This window comes from Rhinatrema bivittatum, chromosome 4 (genome assembly GCF_901001135.1).
Source record: "Rhinatrema bivittatum chromosome 4, aRhiBiv1.1, whole genome shotgun sequence".
NCBI lineage: Eukaryota > Metazoa > Chordata > Amphibia > Gymnophiona > Rhinatrematidae > Rhinatrema > Rhinatrema bivittatum.
The window spans coordinates 427,335,463-427,355,502 of NC_042618.1; the positions used below are offsets into that span (position 1 = coordinate 427,335,463).

A 20,040-nucleotide genomic window follows, 5' to 3' on the forward strand; every position below is an offset into this window, starting at 1 on the left:
TGTGACAATATCCTAAGCACAACACATATCTGGCCTGCATGATAGGGTGGCAAAAAGGAAGCCACTGAAGAAAGCCTGTATGGAAATCTCAATTCTTACTAACAGGACAAGCAGCTAAGATGGACTCTCTGATGTCAGAGAAAATTGGCCGATATGGCTATGTCCATCTGCAGCCAAATGAAAATTATGAGATACTTTGTAGTTTCTATGTACATGACCAGCTTGACAGATTTACAGGCCCCCTGCCAGCCTGGAAGGCACCCAGTGAAGCAGAGAAAACAGAAGTACAATTGACCTCTTTTTATGACTCTGGGGTCAATTCCAGAGCAGGACTTAAGTTTACTGTCAGATATGAACAAGTGGTATTTGTCATGCGGGCCCCTCTCTGATCCTGGAGAAAGCACTCTGAAAGCACGTGAAGCCACAGCCTTTCAAAACCTTAATTGTGCATTCACGAGAATATGCACAAGGCTGCTGAATTTTGCATAGGTGAGCCCTTAAAAGCAGCAGGGAGCAAGCACTCATGTTCATAGTCTGTCAATCATTACCCATCCAGAAGACCCAGCTGTGTGCTGCTTGCACTCCCCTGCACCTGAGCTGAGAGAGTGTCTGATCCCTCAGAGGAATCCATGAGTAGAAGTACTGAGTGCACCTTGCTGCTGGCCAGTGATAAAAGGAAGCCCTCCTCAGCTCGGGATGAAGTGCAGCAGGGAGCAGATCGTTTCACCTCAGAGTTCTACTCCCCATCCCTATCAGTGGGTCAGAAAGATAGGTTGTTTTTTTTTAGCTCTGGTATGCAAGTCTAAGCTAGGGATGAGAGACTAGCATTAACTCTAATCTAATAAGCACCGGATATTAAGCATGCTTTTATAACTATTGTTTTCGTATTGTTGTTTCCCTAATAACTGCTGGCCTTGCATTAGTGTCATTACAGTAGCTCCTGAATAAATAAGATTTTACTCAAACCCTCAGTATGTGTATTTCACAGGAACTAGGGGGGAATCGCTGGAAAAGGAAGCAGTGGGGAGGGAGGTAAGACACCCCCCCCCCTTCCCTGGGACTCCCCCTACAAGCTCTCCTTGAATAAAACACTCAGGGGATGATATAGCTATGTGGCAAAAAGTTTGTGATGACAAAATTAAAATAGAACGTTTTGTCCTGAAACATTATGTTTGGCATAAATCAACACAGGTCATCATGTTATGGGGATGTTTCTCAAAGGCAGGAACTGGGGCACTTGTCAGGATGAACGGGACAATGGATTGGAGAAAAGCCCCTGAGGAAACCTCCCTGCAAGAAAGCTGGGACAGCTTTCAGCATGACGAATGACCCAAAGCACTCAGCCAGAACTACATTGGAGTGGCTAAGGAACAAAAGGTTAAAGCTCTCAAAGTGGCCAGTCAGAGATCCGATCTTAATCCAATCCAAAATAGGTACCACAACTTGAAGATTGCTGTCCATCAATGCTCCCCCGCCCCAAAAAAAAAGACAAAGCATGAACAGTTTTGTAAAGAAGAATGATCCAAAATCGAAAAATCTAGGTAAGCAAAAGTTGCTGGAGCCTCACTCACCAATCTCTCAGTTGTAACAGCTGCCCAAAAGGTGCTTCCATCACCTATTGACTCAGGGGAGTGGAGATTTATCCAACTGGCTTTCAGTTTTGTTTTTGGCTATATATGCTTTGTTCCCCAGTAAAACCTTTTGTTCTGCAAGATGTGAAGTATGGTGTATTGATAAGTGGGAAAAACTTTAAATACATGGAATTGACACAAAATGTAAAAAATGTTAAAGGAGGTGCAGACTTTCTGTAGCCATTGTATATGTATAACGCTCGTATCTTTACACCTGTTCTTGAGCCACGTATTGAAGCTGTTGATGTGACATGGCCTGTCTTTGCCTGTACAACAAAAGGCAAAACCCTAGACAATGCCAGAGTCTTTGTGATCAGACTAGATAGTCCATGTTTTACAGGAGAAGGTGAAGAGATTGGGGGAGGGACAAAGGGTTTTGCCAGGTCTTTGATCCCTAAGTGGAGTATGACATCAACATCACATTCTCTTATTTAATAATAAGAATACTGGTATCATCTTTGCCAGCCAAGGATCCTGGTAGGCATGTGATCTTTTGTGTTTCCCGCCAATTGTGCCCTGCAATCAATGCCTTTGATGACAGTCTCCCAGCAGAAGCAGGATCCTGTTATTTTGCAGTCTTTCGAAACTACCCTTGGGTTCCCTTCTTCGGGGGGGGGGGGGGGGGGGGGGGTGTCTTTCTTCAACTTTGTCACCACTTTAGCTGCACTTCAGCAGTAGCTTCTATTTCCAGTGCTGTGAAGGCATTTTGTATTGGTATTATTTGGGTGGCAGGGCTGCGATGTAATCCATCCTCTCCTAGGCCTTCTGACCCTTTATGGAAGTAGGGTGTAGAGTTCCTAGACTCTGGATAAGGATGATTCTGGCCACTCGTTTCCTGGAGTTGCGTGACCTCTCTCCTCAGTGCAGAAAACTGCATCAAAATTGAAGCCCAAAGCCTCTAGGAGATTTGTCAATGACTAAAGCACCACAGTTATTATACTGAACAGTGCTCTGGATATTTTTTTTAAAGCTTTTCCTATCTTTCCTATGCTACTGTTTTTTCTAATCTCCCACAGTTGAGGAGAGGGTTGATGTCATCAATCGATATGGTCTGTTTTAACCCTTTTGAATGGTTTGTATATTTATTATACAATGAAATCAGGAAATTACATTTGACAGAGTATGATAATATACAATTATGGAAACAGACATCTTTCTAACTGCATATAATCCATAAATAAAATTAAAGCAGGAAAATAGCTACAGCCATACAGTACTATTAAAAAAAAAAATTAAATAAATAATAAAGTATGATTTTTAAAGTTTTGTACTGCAGTTATAAAAAAAATATGAACCATACCAAAGAAAATTACAGGAATGAAAACTGAGCCAAAAAAAAGTTCTTGTATAGGATAAATTCATCTTAATATATACTCCTGTTTTGTACTTATTTTCAATCTTCATAATGCTCTATGTAGTTTTGCGCCTCCAAAAGAAACTTAGCATTGCTGAGACGCGATAGCTTATGAGAAAATGGGAGACCAACTGCAGTTGTCCTGGTTTCAAATACAGAACTGTCACTTTGCCAGCGTCGCACAGTCCCTTCCAGCCAGCTCTGTTGCAGTCCATTTCTACTTGTCGTCAGCAGTGGCTAATGGGGGTCTTTGGGGCACTGCCTGCACAAAAAGGTCCTTGCTCGATGGTTTCCCCATCACAAGTAAGGCGCCCGTATGGATTTTCTTGAGGAAATCCAAGCAGCACCACTGACCTCCTGGCCTGATGCGTGGCACTGGACACTTCTGCAGCTGCCAGAGAAGACCACGTTCTCCGCTCCTTCATGCCGAATGAGACTCTGGTAAGCACACCGCGCCTTCTCTGTGCTGTCCAGGGCTGCCTAAGGCAAAATCAAACAATTCCAAGCCGTTAAAACACTTTTTCATAAAGAAAAATGGATCTGCATCAACTTATTTTTCTGTTCATGGATTTCATTTCCCAGAGAAGACACTGCTGTGTCTTGAAAGAAAGTCCATATTGATCCCAATCATTGCAGTAATACAATTCCACTACCACGAATAACACCTGTAACAGGAAGAGCAAGGCAAGCCTCCCAATGTCCCCAACCCTACATCAAAATGCTGCTGTTCTTCTAGAAATGCAAGCTATGAAGTGTCTCCACTAGTTACCTGAACACACTGTTTCCTTTACAGCCAGGCCAAACAAGTATAGCAGATCAATCACTGCTCGGACTTATCTGAAACCTCAGGTAACACGAGTCAGTCGGACCTTCAGAGAGGATATAGTTTAACAAACCTTGGCGATATGATGAAATCCAGTTACCTCCCTGGCAGAAATCGTATTGCTTTCTAGAGAATCATATCCATTCCCTGGAGTCTTCCTCCATTTCAGTGTTGTTTGAATGAAAGAAAAGTCCCCCCTGAGAATGAATAGTCACTGGGAAGGACCAGGCTGGGATGCTCTTTTGAATCTCCCATTTTGTACACCACTACCCCTCCCCCACACCCGAGACAGTATATGTCCAGGGAATGCCCGAGCCTTCGCCGGGCTGGAGGGAAGCCTCCTCAGACTTGTCCTTCGTGCCGTGGCTTTGGCCAGCAGGGGCCATCACAGCAGAAGCTGTCGCCATTCCTCCCCTCCCTCACCAGGACTGAGCACATTGCCTACATGCCTCTCTGTCAAGCTGAAGACTCAGAGGCTTGAGGCTGCTGTGGCCTGAGCCTTGGGGCTTGCTTTCATGAACACGCCACCATATCTAGCGTTCCATAGCCTACTATCCAGGCAAAAGAAACACACGATTTACAGCTATGCCATAAAGTGCAGTAAGTGTGCAGGTTCATGTTCTTCATTCAGTTCAAAGTGTATTCGGTGTACTTTCCGGGCTGCTGAGAGAATACGGAGGGGGAGGCAAAGCTCAATAATGGGGCATTTCCTATAAGAGGGATCCACCACCTCTGGTGTCTGTCTTTCACTTTTACAGAGAGAGGGAAAGTTTAGTAAACCCTTCAGAGGCTGATATTCCCTTGGTAAGAGGGACCTTTATCCAGATATTCAGCAGAACATAATAGAGGTGAGCTTTGTTTTTTACTACCGGGTTGTTTTTTTTTTTTGAGTCGGACGCTTCGGGGTAAAGTTCGGTTTTCCTCTGTTAGTTTTTTTGAAAAACTAAACGGGGAAAACCAAAACCAGCCCAAAAAACGACACGGGAAAACAAAGCTAAAAAACCCCCACCCCAAGCATTAAAACTTACTATAAAACATTAAATACAACCCCCCCCCCCCACCATCCCGATCCCTCCCCAAGACTTACCAACATCACTGGTGGTCCAGCGGGGTCCCGCGAGCGATTTGCCCCTCCGTGCCCGGCGTGCCTGCCTCATTCGAAATGGCGCCGATAGCCTCTGATCTACTATGTCACAGGGGCTACCGGCGCAATTGGTCAGCCCCTGTCACATGGCCATCGGCACCATCTTGTGCTCCTGCCATGTGACAGGGGCTGACCAATGGCGCCGGTAGCCCCTGTGACATACTATGGGCAAAGGCTATCGGCTGCCTGTAATCAAAATGGTGCCGATAGCCTCTGATCTACTATGTCACAGGGGCTACCGGCGCCATTGGTCAGCCCCTGTCACATGGCAGGAGCACAAGATGGTGCCGATGGCCATGTGACAGGGGCTGACCAATGGCGCCGGTAGCCCCTGTGACATAGTAGATCAGAGGCTATCGGCGCCATTTCGAGTGAGGCAGGCACGCCGGGGCAAATCGCTTGCGGGACCCCGCTGGACCACCAGGGATGTTAGTAAGTCTTGGGGAGGGATCGGTTGTATGTATGTTAATTGTAATGCTTGGGGTGGTTTTTAAATTTAAAAAAATAAAATGTGCCCCTCCCCCCATAAAAAAACCCGAAAAACGGATTTTCCCCGAAGTTTGGGGAAAAACCGTTTTGGGGTTCGGGGCCCCCGATCCATGACTAATTAGGCAATTTCAACGCAAATGTTAGGTACCACACAGTTCCTGCATGGCATATGTCGTGGTGCATTTTAGTTTGCAAGGTCAGGAGCTTAACGGGGCTCTCGGCTGCTAGCAGCACTGACTTCCCTCTCCTTCCAAGGAGTATGGTAGCATTCGGCTCCAAGCCTTACAAAATCAACAATTCTTGGAAAAATAAAATAAAATAAAGAGGGGCCCCAATTATACAGAAGGGACAGCGTGGAAAGAACGACTGTTCCTATCCTCAAGTAACTTTGTAAAAACTAACGAAATCTTTTTGTTTTTCATGGAAGATGGCAGAACAGCCCTGAGACCTGGTGGATTTTTAGGAGGCCTCCTTTTACCTTTTGCCTGGGCAGTATTCACGTTGGCTGTCAAACACCCGCCCGGAGATGGGGAGGGCAGGTCGGGAGAACACTTGCTGATCCTTGCCCTTTCTCCAGCATCCCTGGCGCACACCTTGGCATCTGTCTTGGTAGCAGGAAGCGTGCCACTTTCCAGAGAAGCAAATCCATTCTCTGGCAGGCAATAGGCAGGTGCCGCAGGAAGGGAAGTTACAATAGCAGATTCATCCGATTCACAAGGATCTTGCATACTCTCCTCAGCACCCCAGTCAGGCTCTGTACTGCTTACGGATGGCCGAGACCTCATGCTCACACTGTTCTGAATGGAAACTGAAAAATCCTCATCCTCAGTTTCTTCTGGGGTATTAAGCGAGACCCTCGTCCTTCCTGAAATAGACAGACTGTTTATTGCAGACACACTGGTCTGCTCTCTGATCTCACATTCAGCCTCTTGCATCACTGCAAATACCTGTTGGCAAAAATAAGAAAAAAAGACACCATTAGTCAGTTTAATTCTTAAACTAATCATAGTAGTATTTATTTAGTTACAGAAATTATATCTGCCTAGTCACAATTATAAGCGGTTTACTATATACATGCATTAATAAAGCCTAAAATATATACAATACACATAAAAACTTATGATTAAAATACTATCAAACACAAAATACTAAAAACAGCAAAAATTACCAATACACAGTCAAATTATAAACATAAAAACGTAGCCCAAAACATAACAGTAAATCTTGAACAAACATTAAAAGGGGTAATTTTCAATGACTCGCATGTGCATAAAATCAGGATACAAGCATGCGTGGTAAGTGAATCATCAAAAGGGCGGGCGTACACACATACTGTCACCCTGCATGGAAAGGTATGCGCTTACAAAGGTGGGGTTTCTATAGTGTTCCAAGGCACAGTTTGGAAGGGCATGCTCATTTATGTATTTTATAAAAGGAAAAAAAAAAAGTGTAAATAGAACTTGGTACCAAATATACAGTAATCTGAACTGAAGCACATGTATATTTGATTCCAAGTTTGTTTAAGATTGTACTATTTACACTTCATTTTTTTTCCTTGACATTGTAGTAATATAAGTGCCCTGCTTATTTTATCAGGATTTGCTGCATTTTAAAACATACCTGATATAACAAAAGGTTAAAAATGCAAGGACCTTTGATCTTCACTGCACATGCACTAATATACCCTACCAATGAGTTGTAGTTTGGTAATAAGGTGTTTCTTGGACGAGGCCCAGGCAGCCAGGGAAAATAAAGCAGTGTACGAGGTGGATGAGAAGGCCCAACCCCTCTCTTACAATATTTCCCCTGGCCTAAAATCGGTTTGGACAGTGCTACTAATGAACAACATATTTATCCATACGTTTTAACAGAAAATAAATAAAATGCTGGGATTCAGTGTAAATAACAGCCACAGTGAACCTAAATGGCAAAACCTACAAACATATAATAGAGGTGATTACATATAGTCTTCAGTCCTAGCCCAGCACGAAGGAATACAAGCACCATACAAACAGGGCCGTCCACCCTGGGCTCAGCACTGCCAGGGTAGTTCCATCCCATCCCAGCATTCCAAGGCCTTCCTGAGCCCTGCACTCTCCCTAAGGTCAGCCCTGCATACAAAGTAATTATTGTTGCTCCTGACCCTATTATAGAGTGAAAATGCAAAAAACAAACAAAACAAAAAACAGGCTCTCTCTTCAGTTCTTTTCACAGAGGCAGCTACGGCGGACGTTACTCACAGGAGGTGAGGCTTACGGCCAGGAGACACGGCGGTCCCCATTCAAGTTAAACCAAACATGAACTAACAGCAAAACTAATAGCCCATTAAGCAAAACCAAGCCAGTCAGCACTACCTAGCTGCAAACACACTCTGCATGATCCACACGAAGGGGCCACCTTGCCAAGCCAGCAGCCACTTAAAAGTAGCAGAGTGGAGGGGACAGGGGAGGAGGACTGATGTCAGGCTGGCCCCACTCCCCAACTCCATGATGCAGGAAACATTTGTTGCAGACAAGTACAGTTTGCAGGAGATTTTTTTTTCACACTTCCTAAGGTCCCGCATCCCTCATGTGGTTTAAATATGGTCTCCTCTCCTCACCAGGTCCAGTTCTTCAGAGGGATCAATAATTCAGTAAGCCAAGAAGCAGCAGATTTATTCAGGAAGTTACCCAGATTAACCTTAGACCTGCTGTCTATCATGCTCAGACTAATCCACCTGAATTTCAGAGCTTTGTCCCCCGAACACCTCATGCCACCTCTTTTATCCAGATAAGCCATTACCTGGCTAAAAAAAAAACCTTACCTACAGCAAGGGGCGGGGTATTTAAAATTCCAGGTTTGTCTGGATAATTCCCAGCATAGCCAGACAAACTCTTTTGAACATTAATTCCAGACATTTTATCCATTTGTCATTTTTTCCCCCCCCCAGAACAAGACTGGAGCAATAACTTGATAAAATCTACCTTCAGGAGAGAGTTTATGAGTCGTGCGCCTTTGCCGACGTGCGCAAATGGATGCACCGATTTTATAACACGCGTGCATCTATGCGCACGTTATAAAATCCGCTACTTGTGCTCACGATTTTATATAGACAAGCGCATGTGCGTGCGAATGCCGTCTCGCTCACGCTAGTTTGGGGGGAGTTTAGTAAATGTGCGCGGTGACGCATTAGAACCTATTTCCCTGTTCCCTCCCAGTTCGCCCCTGTAAAGGTAGCGGATTTACTAAACCCCATACCTAACCTGCACCTCCTTTTTACCACACTAGCCCTGACCCTTAAAACCCTGCTGAATACCCTCGATTTTATTTTTTTTTACTACTTACCCGCAGTCCATAGCAGCAGCAACTTACGCGGTCGTCTGATTCCGACGCGCGCTTCTACGTGACTCAGAATTAATGGCGCTGTCGCGGCCCGCCCAGGCCCCGTCCCTTTTTGCAAAATCCTTTCCAATGCATGTACCAGGAGATACGTGCGTGGCTGCGGGCCTCTTAAAATCCGTTTGGCCCGTGTGCGTCCCAGTCCCGCGCATATTTCCCAGATTTGCTGCGTGTAGGGCTTTTAAAATCCCCCCTCCAGTGCGCACTTGTACACTGAAAGCTCCAGGATATTTCTGTGGGATAGGGAGGAGGGAACAAGGGTTGAATGCTGCCTTTGTAACAAACTAAATGTTTTTCAAATGTCTTTTTATCCCCAGATTTCTTCCAGATTATTTTAATATGCCATCTCCACAATCTCAGAGGAAGTGTCCCGGTGATTTAGTAATTTGAGGGCCAGAGGGAAGTTCTCCCCAATATCATCCCTCAATGCCGTGCCACGTTAGCAGCAGACACCCTTCCTTCCTGGACTGCGTCATCTCTGGGGCACTGCCAGCCCCATCATAAAGGGGGATCCACACACTGGATCCCGAGTCACAGGCTGGACCATACTCTCCTCATTTAATGCAATCTGTCAGAGCTGGCCATGTTTTGCATTAGCCCCTGGGTGAATGCAGACATCCGACCTACCTTAAGCAATATGGGCTTCTTTTTCCGCAGGCAGAGGCAGACGGCGGTGGCAAAGCGGACAGCAGCATTTTCTGAGAGACGTCCAGCTTTCCTTTCCAGATAGCGGAGGCTCAGTTCCTTGGCAGCGAGCTCCTCTGTAAGTCTCTCTTTGGACATCTTCTCTGGAGTGTGCAGCACTGCTTTTGCTTTCTGCATTTCTTCCAAGATCAAATCCTTCTGTTGAGGACAGAGCAGTAAACTCTAGCAGTACAGCCTTTTGTCAAACAAGACTATATGTTATTAAGGACCATCGTTAACAGTAATCTAAGAGTGGCTGCAAGAGATGGATGGATGAAAAGCATTCAAAGTAAATCCCCAGGGCTGGGGATATCAAGCATGGATAAATTAATATCTTTCCACTTACTCCAGGAGCTTCCAGCAACTATAGACCAATGAGTCTGATGTCTGTGCTGGGCAAAATGGTAGAAGCCATTTTTAAAGAGGAACAGTCAACATGGTTTTAACAAGGGGGAGTCGTCTTTACCAATCTTTAAGAAGTTTTTTTTTCCCCAAATAAAGCTTTATTAAACATTTTTGATAAACAGCAATAAAAAAATAATTATGCAACAATCCAATTTCAACCAATACAGTAAAGGTTTTTACTCAGTTACACACACCCTACCATACATAAGCAAATCTAAGGGGCAAATTAACAGCATGAAGTCAAAGCAAAAAAGCACATAAAATAAATTCTACACCATGACTATGTATGATCAATAAGAATATTAAGAGCTCCTATCCTCCCAGAATAGAAGAAATATAGGTTCCCCAAAATAGCCTAGAACCAGTAGTCTACAACTTGGATTTTTTTTTTGTTTGTTTTTGCATACTCAACTGCTCAAGGGGATCCCAAATTTTATTAAATGTCTGCAAGACATCTGATTGCCCAAGTCTTTCCATATAACATTTTCAGAATTTGAAATTTTAATTATGTTTCTTCAGAAAGAAAACACTTTTCCTCCTGCATCTAGCCACTTCACACCTAGCAGCTACAATAATATGGCTTATCATAGAAGAGAGATATGGCAGCCTCTGAACACGGGATATTTGGCAAAAGCACCTCAAGTTCCTTTGTTATCGAAGATTCAGGGTCATGTCCCACCATATATGAAAGAAAATGCCTATTTGTTCACATCCCCTCCAACATTTCTCTTGTTCTTCTGGACATACTTTTTCATATCATAGGAGGTTGTGTTTTATTTTGGACTGGTATCTGGTTAAAAGGCTGGAAATTGAGCTTTCCAAATGGAGAAAGGTCATTAAGTGTAGTACCACAGGGATCGGTACTGGGACCGGTGCTGCTTAACATTCACAAAAGATCTGGAAAAGGGAACTGTATTGGAAGTCACTATCCAGGAAAAGCACCTTGGAATCCTGGTGGACAATGCGTTAAAATACTCATCTCAGTGTGTGATGGTGGTCAAAAAGCAAACAGAACGTTAAGAATGACCTCAAAAGCAAAGGAGAATAAAATGGAAAATATCATATTGCCTCTGATTCAAGCCATGGTGCGACCGCAATTTGAGTATAGTGTGTGCAATTCTGGTCACCCCCATTTCAAGAAAGACATAATGGAACCAGAAAAGGTGCAGAGGAGAACAACAAAAATGATAAATGGGATGGAGCATCTCTCCTATGATGAGAGGCTACGTAGGCTGGGTCTCTTCAGCTTGGAAAAGAGATCGCCGAGAGGGGACATGATAAACGTTTTTAAAATTATGAGCGAGGTGGAACGGGTAAATAAAGGATAGCTATTTATCCTTTCAAATATTTCTAAAACAAGGGGACACTTCATGAAAATGACAATCAGCAGGTTCATAACAAATAGTAAAAAAAAGTATTTTTTTTTACGAAGTGCACTATGAAGCTGTTGATAGAGGACATGATCATAGTGGGGTTTAAAATAGGTTTGGACAAGTTCTTGGAGGAAAAGTCCATAACACATAATTAGCCAGATAGATTAAAGAAAGGTATTGCTCTCCCTGGGTGTGACCGGTACTTGTGACCTGGATTGGCCACTGTTGGAGACAAGATGCTGGGCTTGAAGGACCTCGGTCTGATCTAGCATGGCAATTCTTATGTAACTGTTTTGAGACTGATGTTGCCCAACTGTCAGTTTCTGGAGGGAGACTTGTGGTCAGTCTTGCCTTTAGAACTGATGCAGTAAATGTATACAGCAGGGCCATGATCACAGGAAACTCAAATATCCAGGAGTAAATGGATTACGGTGGGCTCTGGTCGAAGAAGCCCTGTGACCCAGAGACACCCAATCTCTTCAACTGACAAACATTCCGGATAACTGTCCCCACTCCCACTGAGGAGTCAAATATCCAGGAATATGGTGGGCTCTGGTAGATTAAGGCCTGGGGTGAAGAGACATTCTCTGTCCACACTGTTACCCTTATATAATGCCTTTTCTGCGTTGGAAACTGAAGCTGCTCCTCCAGACAATAAGTGGGGGTCTGCAAAAGGAAGAAGCCACTCAAGGCAACCAAAAACCCTGTAACATTATCAAACCTCAGAAAAGAAAGCTCCTGATAGGAGACTTAATCAGAGGAACTAATCTGGGATCTCTTTTCAAAGGCGACACAAATTAAATGCCTTTGGGTTTGCATTTCTACCAGCGGAAGATCCTCAAGTAAATCAATGACATTATAGAAGGAAGTAAAGACTCGAATATCAATGTTATCATCCATCTGGGGACCAATGACCTTGCTAGAAACAGTATCTAATTATAGAAAGATTTCCAGTGTCTCCCATGGTACAGAATATCGCCTTTTCTGAAATAGCACCTGTTCACAGAAAGGGAAAGGAAAGGATAGGATAAGCCAGATAGACAATTTCAATTCCTGGCTCAAAACATAGTGTAAAGAAAGTGGATTTGGATACATTGGAGTTGTGTATGGAGCAGTAAAAGGAATACACAATAAGGATGATATACATTTGACAGTCTAAAATTAAATCATCCATATATGATTAAATACAAAAGAACAAACAAGGCTGTAGAGGTCAATGCTCAAATTTTCAAGCTACCAGCATTAATTTGGCATGGTTAGTCTTCTCATTGCCCTCCTCCGCCCTTGTTTAACTGACAGTTTTAAAAAACCTTTTTTTATATATGCTCAAAACCAACCAGTGCAATAATGAAATGTTCTTAAAAAAATTATCTGAGCCTGTAAATTGGATGTCGGTGTCTGCAAACAGTCATTTAAGAAAACTGACATGGGTTGCATTAAAAAAAAAATAAAAAAAAAATCAGCATTTCTTCAGGGGATTTGTTAGTCTTATCCAGAAGCAACATTATTCACAAAATGCCCAAGAACTACTGGCGTTCCATGTTTGGCTCAAAATGAGAAGCTGGGCAGCACTCAGCCAGAACTGGAAACGTCTTTATCTAGGAAAATATCACCAAGGTAACCTCAAAGCTTTTGATACAATCCCGCATAGGAGACTTGTGAACAAAATGAGACGCTTGGGAGTCAGCGCCAAGGTGATGGAGTGGATTACAAATTGGTTGACTGACAAGAGACAGCAGCTAATGTTAAATGGAACCTCTGACGAGAAAAACGATGTTAAAGTGCCACAAGGACTGGTATATGGACTGCTCTGTTCAATATCAAACAGGCCGATACAGTACAGTGCGCTCCGACTGAGCGCACTGTTAGCCTGCTATTGGACGCGCGTTTTCCCTTACCCCTTATACAGTAAGGGGGAGGAAGACGTGTCCAACCCGCGGCACCTAATAGGGCCATCAACATGCAAATGCATGTTGATGGCCCTATTAGGTATGCGCGTGGGATACAGAAAGTAAAATGTGCAGCCAAGCCGCACATTTTACTTTCAGAAATTAGCGCCGACCCAAAGGTCGGCGCTAATTTCTTCCAGCACTGGGAAAGTGCACAGAAAAGCAGTAAAAACTGCTTTTCTGTGCACCCTCCGTCTTAATATCATAGCGATATTAAGTCGGATGTCCCGAAGAGTAAAAAAAAGTTAAAAAAAAATAATTTTGAATTCGGTCCGCGGCTGTCGGGCCGAAAACTGGACGCTCAATTTTGCTGGCTTCCAGTTTCCGAGCCCGTGGCTGTCAGCGGGCTCGAGAACAGACGCCAGCAAAATTGAGCGTCGGCTGTCAAACCCGCTGACAGCAGTCGCTCCTGTCCAAAAAGAGGCGCTAGGGACGCTCTAGTGTCCCTAGCGCCTTTTTTACCGCCAGGCCTAATTTAAATAAATTAACTTACTGTATCGCGCGCACAGGAGTGTCCTGTGCGCGCGCCCGCTCTCCCGTGTTTTTTACTGTATCGGCCCGTTTGTGAGTGACATTGCAGAAGGGATAGAAGATAAAGTTTGTCTATTTGCGGATGATACTAAGATCTGCAACAGAGTAGACACCTGAAGGAGTAGAGTGTATGAAAAGTGATTTAAGAAAGCTTGAGGAGTGGTCCAAGATTTGGCAGCTGGGATTCAATGCCAAGAAGTGCAGAGTAATGAGTTTGGGATGCGGTATTCCAAAAGAGCTGTAGGTCATGGGGGGGTGAAAGACTGATGTGCAGGGATGTAATGGCTGGGTAGTGGTTATGGTTGCAAGGTGACCACAGCAAGACAGTTGGGGTCACTAGATGATCCACTGTACTTAGCTGATTTTCAAATTTATTGTCCCAGTAAATTGAGAATATATAAATTGAAATGCACATAAGAATAAGGTATAATATAATAAAGGAAAAATAATACAAATGCAATAGAAGATAAAATACAAGAAAGTATATGCACAGAGTAAGTAAATCAAATCAGGGAATATAGAGAAATAGAGATATATTTACAATGTAAAACTAAATGCTCACTTCCCTGAGGTCGTCCCATGAATCTCAGCAGTGAAAGTGTTAAAATTCTTAGGACTTCAGTGCTAGAACACCAGCAAGTCATGAACGTCTTGCATTACCGCTAGCATTAAGGAATTGGACTTGTGAAGTGGTTAATATAGAATATCTCGTTCTTTGTCTTTTTCCCACCAGTACCTAGCCATAAATCAGGCTGTGAACCCTTTCCTTTACCATGCATGCCAGCCCTAGGGCAGAATGTCCCTGCCGGGGGTTGGTTCAAGGTGGTCAGCAGAATGTGAGCTGCAGGTAATGCAGATTTCCTGAGGACCTCAGAGACTCATCACTAGCACACAAAATTCAGTGGTTTAGTTTTCCAGAGGAGACAGAGAGCTTAGCATAAAAAAGTCAAAAGGCTTAACAAATCCTAAATACATAGATATAGGTTCACAGTTTATACAGCTCAGAGGTTCAATTCTTTGGGGGCCTAACTGGCCCCGCCCGTACAGCGAAGTTTTTCACATTGTCAATCCCTATCTAATATAACAGACCAAGAGAGGGATCTTGGGGTGATAGTGTCTGGCAATCTGAAGGCAGCAAAGCAATGTGACAAGGTGACAGCTAAAGCCAGAAGAATGCTGGGCTGTACAGAGAGAGGAATAACCAGTAAGAAAAAGGAGGTGATGATGACCTTGTACAGGTCTTTGGGAAGTCTCACCTGGAGTACTGTGTTCAGTTCTGGAGACTGGAACTCAAAAAGAGTAGAGACAGGATGAAGGTGGTCCAGAGAAGGGCGACCAAAATGGCGTAAGGTTAGTATCAGAAGAATTATGAGAAGAAAATGAAAGATCTAAATATGTATATCCTGGAAGAGAGGAGGTGCAGGGGAGATAGGATACAGACCTTCAGATACCTGAAAGGTTTTAATGATGCACGAAGTTCAAACCTTTTCCTTTGGAAAGAAATCAGTAGAACTATGGATCACGAAATTAAACTCTGGGAGGACGACTCAGAACCAACACCAGAAAATATTTCTTCACACAATGCTCTTCCAGAGAAAGTGGTGAAGACTTACACAGTCAAATAATTTAAAGTGCCATGGGATAAACGCTGTGGATCCCTAAAGGTAGAAGATGAAAATAAAGGAAAGGGTGTATGGGGGTAACTTGATGATGTGGTGTTTACTACTCTTAACCAATACCTTTGATACTTTTGATGCAACTGCAACACTGCTCTCCACTTCAACGGCAGGGAGAAAAGGGGAATTGGATTCAGACAACTAACGAGGGCCCCAACTTTTATGGTCTGGGGAACTGATGAGCATGGGGGTAACCTGCACGGAGCAGCAATTACTATCTTTAACAAAAGGAAAGGGCTTACTACCTTTAACCAATAAGCCTTGAAGCTTTTGATGAAACTACACCACTCTTTGCTTTGACGGTGGGAAGAGAAATTGGAGACAGACAACAACCAACATGGGCCATGACTTTTACTGTCTGGGGTAGAGATATGCAGACATTAAGTAAAAAAGCACAAGGCCAACTTCATAAGTAACACACGTCAGCACTGTCTGAATTTTCAAGAAGGCTCAGCAGCCAGTAAAAATGTTGCTAGCAGTACATTTTTTATGGGTTATCATAAGGCTCGGGAATAACTGCACAGAGCTTCAGTTACTACCATAAGAAGCTTGCTGGGCAGACTGGATGAATCATTTGCTCTTTTTCTGCTGTCATCAGTACGTTTTAATAAAACTAGAACTGGAGATCAACTCTAATATCATCAGTTCCTGCAGACAGATCGTGGTTTTGTATTTATCTGCCAATGAAAAATTCACTTAAGTGCAAAAACAAAAAATGTAACTTATAACAACTCCGTGTATAGTGCAAACAGAATCGACTGTCATTAAAAAAAGTGCAAAATCAAAACTGTACTACCCCAAAGGCCTACAGCCAACGAGTAACTGATGAAAAACGACCCAACCGATGTGACTCAGCTTCAAAGGGGCAGCAATAAGGTGAAGGAAATTCATAGAGGCCATTAAACATCCTGTAGGTTTGCTGCACAATGGACAAGTAGAAGGTAATTTTATAACTCCTCATACAGGGGTAAGTCTGTGTGTACTATGTTAAAAAAAAGAGAGACTTATGTCTCTTTGAAAGTCAGGCCCTTAACAGGGAAGTCGCTCCTGATCCAGACCTCGCCAAATATGAATCTTGTTGGTTTTTCCCGTGAAATTTCCTTCACCTTTTCGCTGCCTCTTTGCAGCTGAATCACATCGGTTGGGGTGTTTTTCACTGGTTACTCATCGGCTGCAGGAGTTGGGGGAAGTGCAATTTTGGTTTACACTTTCACCATTTTGAGTCTTTTACACTTTAAGAGAAAGTCACTGCTTTTTGAGCTATTTAAGAGATTGTACAGGGAGTCTTCTGAAGTTACACTTTTTTTTTTTTTTGCACTTTAGTGAATTTTTTATGAACACAGAGGTCCATATTCAAAAGGGGTTTCTCCATCTATTCCCCTTCCTGTGGTGGAATACGGGCCTCATAAAATACAACTGCACGATTTGACAGAGTCTCTGCTGGGATGGATGATAAAAAGTGTCACGCTGTAGGAGTTGATCTCTAGCTCTGGTTTCATTATGAATGGTCCATTTGTATTAAGTTTATCAGTTTTGTGTGGTTTTCCCATGGGACTTCTTTGTATACTCTAGAGTCCACATCCCAGTGTACTGTGCTGTTCGTATTACTACTTCTTCCAACTGGCATCGGAGGAAACAAAACACATCAGAAGAGATGTGTCAGGGAGCAGGAAGTGGCCTAAAGTTTCATCCACAAACTGGGTCACTTGGCAGTCCTGTGTGAGAAACAGCAGAGTCCCCACTTCCTCTGTCACTCACCACTCCCAGCCCTGCAGGAGCACTGCAGCCCTTTGCTGGATTTCCTCTCTCTCTGAGTCTGCATTCTTAGCTTTGTAAATAAAAGACTCCATTTGGCACAAAATCTTCAGGCAGCGCAGGTAATTGTACAAATGAACTGGAATAATCCTAAGTATTTTGTCTCAAAGCAATTCCACAGATCACATCTGTGAGTGAAAAACCCAAAACACGAGCGTGCACCATACAATGCCAGGATGGAAAGAAAGTGCTAGTCTTAGTTATTGGCTTTTGTTTGCATTTCTCAAACATGTGAAGTGTGCCTGGATCATTAGAATTCTGCAGCAAAAAGAAGGGAATCCCCTTAGCACCCGTCATTGTACTTAACATACAGAGGCGAGTATTTACTGCTACCAACTACAACATGGAGTGCAACATGTCAGGGGCAATCTTCAGATAACCCGCACACTTACCAACGATGTGCACGGTTTCAGTGCATGTACGTTATGCAACTAGGCAAAGGGATACTACTCAAGGCTTCTCTCTGAAAATGGGAAAGTGCAGAGTGTACAGAGCATTAAAAGCAGACGTGCAGTTCACATCTGCTGCTTGTGTGAGGAGAAAAGTGGAGTCAAAACAGCGCAGATACATTTCAAAGTGAATGTGCGGCTTCCCTTCCCTAAACACCTCTTTTCCACACTACCTAAATGCAGATTTTCATGGATAAGTGCCTTTGAAAATCACCCTCCCCAGGAATAATAATTGCGTGCATTTAACACACGTTACTCCACAAAGTGGATTTGTTTTCTCTAACACCTCCATGAGCATGCTCGTCCATATCCTGAAGTAGAAATGTAATAGGTCTTCTGATAGCGCTATAATAAGATAAGATCATTAACTGTGTACAGTTAATTGGAAAGCGATACCAGCCAATGTTTTCCACCAGCATTCCCTCCAAGTATGAGAAGAGCTGGCAGGGAGAGAGTGCAGGCACTTGCATGAGACACCCGAACTCCCCAGATTGCCTAGTGTCGGCACTCTGCTGAGGAAGAGGATGTGCTAGTATGAAGGATTCCTGTTTGCAGTTTCCTTACCAGGCACTCAGGTTGTCTTCCTTCCTCCAAAGCTTTCAGGCCAGTCAGCATCTCTGCAAGAACCTACAAAAACAAAACAAAACACAACACTAATAGTGCTGCACTTGCATAGATCTTTTTCCAAGAGTTTTGCATCCCTGACATTTGAAAATGCTAAATTACTATTATAAAAAAATTTAAAAAATGATACTACTACAGCAGAGAACAGGTTATCTATAGTATTCAGGAATACTTTTCTAGCCCATTTCCCCCCCAGGAACATTTGCTTCAATGAATGTTGTAACTTCCTTCACCCAGGCTGAGAGGCTTGATATATCCTGCCCAAAGTCACCTAACATGCAATGCTCCATAAGGGTGTAGAAGTCATTTCCTTTGCGATTCAGAGAGGAAAAGGGGAAAATGTGTGAGAGAGAAGAGATTGGTGCAGTGTGTGCATGTGTGTGTATATGCCAGATTGGGGCGAGGTTAGGGAGGGTATGAAAAGGTGAGTAGGACTCAGCACGGTAGGCACACCTGCCTCCTTCCATCATTCAGATCTTAAGAACATAAGTTGCCATACTGGGTCAGACCAAGGGTCCATCAAGCCCAGCATCCTGTTTTCAACAGGGGCCAATCCAAGTTACAAGTACCTGGCAAGTACCCAAATATTAAGTAGACCCCATGTTTCTAATTCCAGTAATAGCAGTGGCTATTCCCTAAATCAACATGAGTAACAGCAGTTAATGGACTTCTCTGAGAACTTGTCCAATCCTTTTTTAAACACAGCTACACTAACTGCACTAACCACATCCCCTAGCAACAAATTCCAGAGGTTAACTGCGCGTTGAGTGAAAAAGAATTTTCTCCGATTAGTTTTAAATGTGTTGCATGCTAATTTATGGAGTGCCCCCTAGTCTATTTTCTGAAAGAGTAAATAACTGATTCACATTTACCCGTTCTAGATCCCTCATGATTTTAAACATCTCTATCATATCCCCCCTTAGCCGTCTCTTCTCCAAGCTGAAAAGTCCTAACCTCTTTAGTCTTTCCTCATAGGGGAGCTGTTCCATTCCCCTTATTTTGGTAGCCCTTCTCTGTATCTTCTCCATCACAATTATATCTTTCTTGAGATGCGGCGACCAGAACTGTACACAGTATTCAAGGTGCAGTCTTACCATGGAGTGCTACAAAGGCACTAGGACATCCTCAGTTTTATTCACCATTCCCTTCCTAATATTCTGTTTGCTGTTTTTTTGGCAGCGGGGTTGTGCCATATAGTTTCTACTCTCTGTTGTCCGAACTTATGGGTGGGGGAAGGCGACAGGAGTGGGCAAAAGTCTAAATCCATCATAGCTCTCCTAGCAGCACTAAAAGCTACCACTTTGAGCAGACTGCCCACAGTCTGAGTCAGGCTGCCGGGTTCAGTGGACCATTGATCTAACCCAGCACGGCACGTCTTATGTTCTTATACAAATGCACACTAGTTCCCCGATGCGCCTAGTAGAGGGGTTAGAGGAGAGTGCATGGTGCAAAGCCCCAAAACTACAAATAGAACTTTTTACCAAAGGTTAGTTCCTGTACGGTTCCATGTTTTATTTATTTAAAAGTTCTTATTTTCCGCATCTTCCACAACGTTCAGTGCAGAGTTCAAGTTATACATAGTAATTCAATAAGACAGTACTTATAACGTTAGTGACAACAACAGCACTGCAACTGTTATTATTACTATCAGGGCAATAATTAATCTGCCCACACTGATGCGAACACAGAGGGTAGTTTTACTTGCAGGGTTTGCC

The 20,040-nt window shown here is 43.4% G+C and overlaps 1 protein-coding gene across 1 annotated transcript in view; it reads right to left on the reverse strand.

The window, feature by feature from the left end:
* Positions 1-2,253: 2,253 nt before the first annotated feature.
* The window catches only part of LOC115089432 (interleukin-1 receptor-associated kinase-like 2), a 72,978-nt gene continuing 55,191 nt past the window's right edge, over positions 2,254-20,040 (reverse strand). The window contains exons 13-16 of the mRNA XM_029597525.1: positions 18,266-18,328; positions 9,447-9,662; positions 5,920-6,388; positions 2,254-3,465 (exon numbers count right to left, since the gene is read on the reverse strand). Of these exons, the coding sequence (XP_029453385.1) occupies positions 3,407-3,465; positions 5,920-6,388; positions 9,447-9,662; positions 18,266-18,328 (807 nt within the window). The 3' untranslated portion in view covers positions 2,254-3,406. The remainder of the gene's footprint in view (positions 3,466-5,919; positions 6,389-9,446; positions 9,663-18,265; positions 18,329-20,040) is intronic.